General features: G+C 41.8%; 1 protein-coding gene across 1 annotated transcript in view; it reads right to left on the bottom strand.

Annotated features, from left to right (window-relative positions):
• Positions 1 to 1,469: 1,469 nt before the first annotated feature.
• ttc27 (tetratricopeptide repeat domain 27) overlaps positions 1,470 to 9,025 on the bottom strand; it is a 38,038-nt gene continuing 30,482 nt past the window's right edge. Inside the window, exons 10-11 of the mRNA XM_068718885.1 lie at positions 8,458 to 8,524; positions 1,470 to 1,583 (exon numbers count right to left, since the gene is read on the bottom strand). Coding sequence (XP_068574986.1) covers positions 1,470 to 1,583; positions 8,458 to 8,524 — 181 coding nt within the window. The remainder of the gene's footprint in view (positions 1,584 to 8,457; positions 8,525 to 9,025) is intronic.

Here is a 9,025-nt window from a genome sequence, read left to right as displayed (position 1 = left end):
CACCTGTGAGTGTTTGGTGGAAGCTTTGTTCATCTCATTGTGTTCTGCCAGATGCTGTGTTTGGCTCCACTTCATTTCTCTTGAGCTACAACATCTACGTGGATCAGGCTTCATGTACCGTCATTCTACAACACGGGGTCGCACAACCAAATGCAGTTTATGATAACACAAAAAAGAAAGACTCCTTCACTGCTTGATCTGGTGTCCGTATACTCCATCAGCCTCCCTTCTTGACGGGTGCTGCTAGTCTGTCGTTGGACGGCGGTCAGAGTGATGACATGTTGTCATAGAAACAGATCCCAGGCAGAGCAGGAGCACTTCTTTGAAGCAGCGCAGGGAAACACACTCCAATGCATTTTCATTTACAGAGTAGTGGTTTACTGCATGCTCTTTATTAGTGACAGCCAGGCTTAAAAAAACAACTAAGACTCATTATCTTAATAGTTCACACTACTGCATGAGTAGAGAATCTGAAAATGTACAACCTCAACTTCCATAGCAGTAAACAAGGTGGCTTAGTATCAGATCTTGTATCAGATGTACAGATCCTGAATAAAATGATACTTAAGACCTAATTTCCCTTTTGTTCTCCTTCCCATTGTCTAAAGGGACACAGGGTGTGTGCTGTGCTCTGTGGTGACAGGTCAACCATCTACCTTCAGTCAGAAAACCTAGCTATTAAAACATGCAACAGCCAGGAAGTCCTGATGTGTGTGCAGACGTGATGATCTGCTGTGTGAGAGCTGAGTGCTGCAGGTTCAGATGGGCTGATTAAAGGGAACCAAAGGGCATCCAGCTGATGTACTGACCTGTATGAGCTCAGGTTCTGCCTGCAAGATGAAAACACTAGTGATGTCTGGATGCTTGGAGAGTCTTGCTGGACTCCTTAGTGCAACATTACATCGTCCTAATTAGACAGTTCTACCTCTAGCAACATCAATCACTGAGCAACTCAAATCAGATAAGGCATGTTCAGCATTTGTCCCGTCATTAACACAAACGAGCACTAAGCTAATCTCAACAGCAGTGAGAGAAGAGGACACGTCTCACAGTAGTGTGATAGCAACCTCTGCTTAAAATAACTCATTATTCATATTTCCAATAGATCCAAAACTCTTGTAATGATCTTGACAGGTGACGGCTAATCTTTATACCCCTGAGAAAACAGATGTACAAAACATCTGAAATAAGTAAATAAAAGACGGAATTTGTTTGCGTTGAACATTTGTATTATTTGTGACTTGGCTATTATTTGAACAAAAGCTTTAACAGCATCATGTTTTGTGACTGAAATGTGGAAGTACACTGGCAAAATATGGTCCTAATAAAATTGAAGCAAAAGGCTGGACTGAGCCTAGATTTATGGTACAACAGATGATCCTCACAGCGCAGTAGAGAGGTCTTCTGTTAAAGAAGACCTGTTCCTTCAGCTCAGTCTGATTCAGGAGCCAAACATTCTGGTGAAGGGATCAGACAGACAGATGAGGGCCGTCATGACGCAGGTCTGCGTTGAAGGAGCACCCTGTATGGTGACGCCTAATGGTCTTCAGGTGGGAGCTGGACACAAGTGGGCTCACTAAATCCTGATAGAAAGGTTATTTTATATCTCAAGAACTATACATATCAATACAGCATATGTTCTGGTAATTCATTAAATATGTTCGTATACTCCTGTGTGAATGAAATACTTCAAACTTAAAGTACTGAGTATGTTCTAATTTTATAAAGAACTTACTATCTATCAACAACTAGACATTCAATTATTTTGTTTTATAGTTCTGAATAATTTGTATTATAATGGGCTGTGCATGGCTTTTGCATTGAATGTGTTGTAACTCGATATATGCCTGCAGTGTGGCAAACTTTGCAAAGATGGTTTTCTGGTCCAGGTCAGACCTTCTTACGAGCTCTTCTAGTTTGAGTTGAGTCTGAGACCTTTCTGCATGTTGTTCACCTCTCCATGACAGCTGAACTGTAGCTCACTCCCACACGCCAGGATCATAGAATACGTTGGGTATAAACAGTCATACAAGCTCCACAAGGTCCTCCAGGAAAGTACAGGAGTAAATGTCTCGATGAAGACAGCTAGACATGTGACAACCATCTAACCAGCCTGCAGATTCCTGGATCTACATGTAGGCTGGGAAGATGCCTGCTCACAGAGCCAGCAGCCGCCTGCAGCTTTTCCATCCCAGCTCATTGTTCAATCTGATCTCCCTCCTCATCATTTGATAGCATCATTAGCTGAGCTATGAATGAGTGAATGACGAGTCGGACTTAAGCTCATTTTATACTCGCTGTAGTAAAGCCAGACAATGACTTAATCACAGCTGACACCGCCATCATCATGCACCTCTGAACCTCTGTAATCTGATCACATGACTGACACATAGTTCACTGATAAAAGCTTCATTTATACGTCTATAGAAACGGGTCTTAAACGTCTTCCTTCCTCTAATTCTTTACAGGATGTTCACCCTCCTCTTCTGCGTTGTGGAGGTTGAGTTATGGCGTTTTGCCGGTTACACCTACAGTCTACGGACATATCTATGAGTCACACTCGTCTTTTTGATTCTTCAGTTCATTTTGTTTGTACACAGACTATATTCTCTGTTCATACTTGGAGCTCACGCTACGTCGTCAAGCTTGAGTATTAACAGAGCTTTACTGAACAGAATCCAGGACAGAGGAACTAGGATAGGACATAGGATCAGGACAAAGGGGTTTCATTCTAACAGTTATGCTGAGATGAGACGTGTCCTTTAAAAACAAATGTATACTATTATTTTATATGTGCTATTTTTTTAAGTTCTTGCACACCGAAAGGTTGGACTTCATATAGAAACAACACTTCATTGAGTGAGCAGAAGTGAGCCGTGTGTTTTTTCCATATGCCACTTTAGTTTCACTCATGAGGTAAGATCATAAAAGCATATTGTTTCCTTCAATGTGAAGAGAAGTTAAAGAAACTTTACTTTGAGTTCACACTGTCCAGTTCCAAGCTCAGGTAGGGCAAGTTATACAAGACTACTAGGTCTCAATCCTTAAGTTATACAAGACTACTAGGTCTCAACTCTTAAGTTATATAAGTCTATTAGGTCTCAACCCTTAAGTTATACAAGACTACTAGGTCTCAACCCTTAAGTTATACAAGACTACTAGGTCTCAACTCTTAAGTTATATAAGACTACTAGGTCTCAACCCTTAAGTTATATAAGTCTACTAGGTCTCAACTCTTAAGTTATATAAGTCTACTAGGTCTCAACTCTTAAGTTATATAAGACTACTAGGTCTCAATCCTTAAGTTATACAAGACTACTAGGTCTCGATCCTTAAGTTATACAAGTCTACTAGGTCTCGATCCTTAAGTTATACAAGTCTACTAGGTCTCGACCCTTAAGTTATACAAGTCTACTAGGTCTCGACCCTTAAGTTATACAAGTCTACTAGGTCTCGACTCTTAAGTTATACAAGTCTACTAGGTCTCGACCCTTAAGTTATACAAGTCTACTAGGTCTCGACCCTTAAGTTATACAAGTCTACTAGGTCTCGACCCTTAAGTTATACAAGTCTACTAGGTCTCGACCCTTAAGTTATACAAGTCTACTAGGTCTCGACCCTTAAGTTATACAAGTCTACTAGGTCTCGACCCTTAAGTTATACAAGTCTACTAGGTCTCGACCCTTAAGTTATACAAGTCTACTAGGTCTCGACCCTTAAGTTATACAAGTCTACTAGGTCTCGACCCTTAAGTTATACAAGTCTACTAGGTCTCGACCCTTAAGTTATACAAGTCTACTAGGTCTCGACCCTTAAGTTATACAAGTCTACTAGGTCTCGACCCTTAAGTTATACAAGTCTACTAGGTCTCGACCCTTAAGTTATACAAGTCTACTAGGTCTCGACCCTTAAGTTATACAAGTCTACTAGGTCTCGACCCTTAAGTTATACAAGTCTACTAGGTCTCGACCCTTAAGTTATACAAGTCTACTAGGTCTCGACCCTTAAGTTATACAAGTCTACTAGGTCTCGACCCTTAAGTTATATAAGTCTACTAGGTCTCGACCCTTAAGTTATATAAGTCTACTAGGTCTCGACCCTTAAGTTATATAAGTCTACTAGGTCTCGACCCTTAAGTTATATAAGTCTACTAGGTCTCGACCCTTAAGTTATATAAGACTACTAGGTCTCGACCCTTAAGTTATATAAGACTACTAGGTCTCGACTCTTAAGTTATATAAGTCTACTAGGTCTCAACTCTTAAGTTATATAAGTCTACTAGGTCTCAACCCTTAAGTTATATAAGACTACTAGGTCTCAACCATATTGAGACCTAATAGTCCTAGTCCTGCTGGTGACTGACGGAACAATTTGCCCACTGTCAACTTTGGTTGTCTTCAATATTTTCATTACAAAAATAAGGGAGCATTTCAAACACTTGTGTGTTAAACTGTACGATCACTGAACGCCCAAAAGGCAACAGTTCACAACGGGCTTCCAAACTGAAACGCATCTCTCGTGTGTGAAACTGAAATACGGTTGCTTTTCTCTCGTCCCGGTGATCGGCACATCTGAGTGATGTTTACAACAATGGAGCAACGCCAACATCCTGTCCCCGTCGTGTTCACAACTCTCTATTAAAGACCTGGGTCGCTAGCTAGCTGTGCTAGCGATATTGCTAGCGACTTTGGTGCAGACTAAAATGTCTCAACTTTTGAATGGATTACAATGGAACTTTGTACAAATATTCATGGTTCCCAGAGAATGAATCCTAATAACTTTAGTTCATTCTTTGACTTTTCTAGTACCACCAACACATTTCAATCAAAAACCACAAGGAATTAAGTTAAAAAGTTAAAGTCCTAAGTCCTCAAATTATTGAAATTATTAATTGACCCTATAAATCAAGGGTCAATTAAAAGTGAACTTTATCCTCTTTGACCCTAAGAAGACATGCGGCTTCATGAGAAGTTTACAGAGTTCACCTGTTGTTCAGTCAACAGAGTGAGAGGACAGCCGACTCACTTCTCACCTTTCAATTAGTGTCTTCAGTTCCACTCACTCTCTTCCACCTTATTCATCTTTAATTAAAATAAAGAGCGGGAGCAGCCAGGCAAGAATTGGACAAAATATTTCCATCAGGAGGACAACAAATAAAACTGCCTAAAAGTGGGGCGCTTCACAATTGACAATGCTCGCCTAATTTCATGGCAATGCATCCTAGCTTCATCAAAATGTTTAGAAGTGGTGGATGAAGTGATCAACCCTGCCAAACAGGGCATTATGCAAAAATAGACTTAACTTTTAATCCGCCACCATGTGTCAAAGTTTAAACTAAAAAAAGTGAAACCAGTGCAGATCTCTGCCAGGTGTGTCTGCAACAAGCACTGCTGTAATGATCCTCACTTCTCAGGCAACAGATACGCTCTCATTAGAATGTGTGCAGCTGTCTGCACCCAGCCTGACCCGCCAGATGGTTTGTTATTCAGAACTATCTGAGAAGCCGTCATTAGAAACTGTTTGGAAAAGGGCAGGCACTTTCAAAAAATACTTGGCAGATGATTAAATGAATCATCTGTCAATCAAACTCTGGCCTACGCCAGTCGGGAGAAGAACAAAAATATCTTTTCCATCCCTTAAAGCCGTCGGTTCTTTGTGGTTCTTTGCTGTTCGGTTAATGAATAATTACTCTCTCGTTCTGACATAACTGATGCCACTGCAGCTTCAGGTTAGCGTAGATGCTGTCTTTAGACTGTACTGTCGCGGACACACCAGAGGTTTGACCACGGACGTCTGCGTGGATTGGTAGATGGTAGATGAGAGGAATCTTTGGAGCAACCTTTGAGGAGGTGCGACTAGTCAGATATGTGAGGGGGGCAAAGCAGCTACCTGTGGCATTATGGGAGAGCAACTGACGAATATTAAAGAGCCAGATAGTCACAGCGCAGAAGTGTAGGCTGGGTCAAACAAACACAGGACATTCATCCAGGAGACTAAAAGACACTTTTTCAACTAAGTCACGAGTCGTTCACGATGGTAGTCAGTGTGGTAGTAACGTACGGAGCCAAGTCACTCATCCATGCTCCTTTCCTAAAGTGCTTTTGTTGCCTAAACCTGACTTCCTTTGAGGATGGAAGTTTATTTTGAAAAGACGGTATTGCATACAACAAGCATATATTGACACTGACAGGAGCGAACCTGACGTCAGAGGGAAAGGTAAAGCCTCAAGGTTTGGCGCTTAGTGCCGCTGACTAAGCGGTGTTATGTGCCGCGTTGGTGTGAGAATGTGTTGTTAGATAGGACAGGGAGCCAGGGGGAGAGGGCTGAGCCAACAGTCCCTGTTATGACTCATGGTGTGGATGGGGTGACCTGGACCAGGAAGACACAGTACTCTGCTACAGTAAGGGGCAGTACTGAGGTTCAATGTAGGAGCTCCCCAAAGCAGGCTGTGTCGGGACCTTTACTGACGCTCCTTGAAGGACAGGGTCCAGTCAAGGGTCTCTCCCAGATAGCTGACCTTTGACAGGATCCTAGATACAGGCAACATATAAACTGCTCTTCCATGCCAGGCCTATGTACCACGATGAAATGATGCAATATGAATAATAAACATATTAACCATTCTTGCATCAGGAATGTTTTGCCTCCAGGACTTTAGAGTTAAACCCACAGGAACTGAAACCTACACCGTACATCTACTAAAAGAGACAACGTTACCGTTAACTTCTTCTTTACTCAGAATGCCAACAGGCGTCTTCTGTGAGTTCATCCACCGCCACACTCTCACTCGACCATGTGCTGCGCTACGCTCCTCTTACGTCAACGTGATATGTGAACATGTGGAGTTCACTTAAACCTGCCACTGGACACTTTCCCACTGCAGGATGAAAGTGATTTTCTTCATCTTTTCTGATTTGCATATGCCACGTGGATCACCATGTGGGCACGTGAAGCCCACAGGGACAGGCGTTTCCAACCCCGTGGTTGGTTTAGAATGTGTAGCATTAAAAAAATGATGATCATTGACTTGAACAAGTCAGGAAAGTCACTTGGAGCCATTTCAAAGCAGCTGCAGGTCCCAAGAGCAACAGTGCAAACAATTGTTTGTAAGTATAAAGTGCATGGCACTGTTTTGTCACTGCCACGATCAGGAAGAAAACGCAAGCTATCACCTGCTACTGAGAGAAAATTGGTCAGGAGGGTGAAGAGTCAACCGAGAACCACCAAAAAGCAGATCTGCCAAGAATTAGAAGCTGCTGGAACACAGGTGTCAGTGTCCACAGTCAAGCGTGTTTTGCATCTCCATGGACTGAGAGGCTGCCGTGCAAGAAGGAAGCCCTTGCTCCAAAAGCGGCACCTTAAGGCTCGACTGAAGTTTGCTGCTGATCACATGGACAAAGATAAGACCTTCTGGAGGAAAGTTCTGTGGTCAGACGAAACAAAAATCGAGCTGTTTGGCCACAATGTCCAGCAATATGTTTGGAGGAGAAAAGGTGAGGCCTTTAACCCCAAGAACACCATGCCTACCGTCAAGCACGGTGGTGGTAGTATTATGCTGTGGGGCTGTTTTGCTGCCAATGGAACTGGTGCTTTACAGAGAGTAAATGGGATAATGAAGAAGGAGGATTACCTTCAAATTCTTCAAGATAACCTAAAATCATCAGCCCGAAGGTTGGGTCTTGGGCGCAGTTGGGTGTTCCGACAGGACAATGACCCCAAACACACATCAAAAGTGGTAATGGAATGGCTAAATCAGGCTAGAATTAGGGTTTTAGAATGGCCTTCCCAAAGTCCTGACTTAAAATCCCATTGAGAACATGTGGACAATGCTGAAGAAACAAGTCCATGTCAGAAAGCCATCAAATTTAACTGAACTGCACCAATTCTGTCAAGAGTGGTCAAAGATTCAACGAGAAGCTTGCCAGAAGCTTGTGGATGGCTACCAAAAGCGCCTAATTGAAGTGAAAATGGCCAAGGGACATGTAACCAAATATTAGCACTGCTGTATGTATATTTTTGACCCAGCAGATTTGATCACTTTTTCTGTTAACCCATAATAAAGTCATGAAAGAACCAAACTTCATGAATGTTTTTTGTGACAAAGAAGTATCTGTTCCAATCACTCTATCAGAGAAAAATCAGAGTTGTAGAAATAACGGGGAAACTCAAGAGAGCCATGACATTATGTTCTTTACAAGTGTATGTAAACTTTTGACCACAACTGTGTGTGTGTGTATATATATATATATATATATATATATATATATATATATATTATTTAATTTTTTCAATCAAAATGGCGATGTTTGTTTGCATTTGATTAACTGTTCAGCTCCAGTTAAGATTCACATAATGTTGAAAGTAGGGGCTTTGGGATTTCAACAACAGTGAGGGATGTTCAATAGGACAAAAACATCTGTAACTACGGTGTCACAGAAACAATGAACAACTACTTACAGATGTGAAGGCCAGCAGCTCCTCTTCAGTCAGTTTGTGGACAGGGTTATTCTTCTGGAAGTCAGTACTGCAAGACAACAGTCAACAGTCACAGTCCATACATTATGAAACAAGACGAAGAGTCCACAGCTCTGTGAAGCTGTGCTTTAAGCTAAAGCTAAAGTCAGCGTGCTAACATAATCACTACTGCTACTGATGTTTGCCATGTTCACCGTTTAGCATATTAGCATGCCAACATTTGCTAATTGCCAACAAACACAAAGCGGAGATCAAAGGGGATGCCATTAGAATTGCAGGTAGACTATTTGTTCCTAATCAAAGTATTCGACCAATGGAAATGTTGAGCTAGATCAGGGAATCAAAGTTATTACAATTCATTACCGGGAGCATAGGGAAGGTGTACCAAGTCCCATGGCACTGCATCCAATAGTTCTGTTTGGAATGCAGTGGAATCACCCATTCTTGTATGTTCCTATGGACGATTCAGTGGTCTGCATGCTGTACAAAACTGTTACTCAGAAGCAAGGTTATTATCAGGATTATACAAGCCTGGCAGTACTAGTTAAAG

This window comes from Cebidichthys violaceus, unplaced genomic scaffold (assembly GCF_023349555.1).
Source record: "Cebidichthys violaceus isolate CVI_PGR_0920_01 unplaced genomic scaffold, fCebVio1.0.p SCAF_10, whole genome shotgun sequence".
Lineage (NCBI taxonomy): Eukaryota > Metazoa > Chordata > Actinopteri > Perciformes > Stichaeidae > Cebidichthys > Cebidichthys violaceus.
Note: the sequence above shows the minus strand (reverse complement) of the source record. Positions and strands in the feature narration are given on the sequence as shown.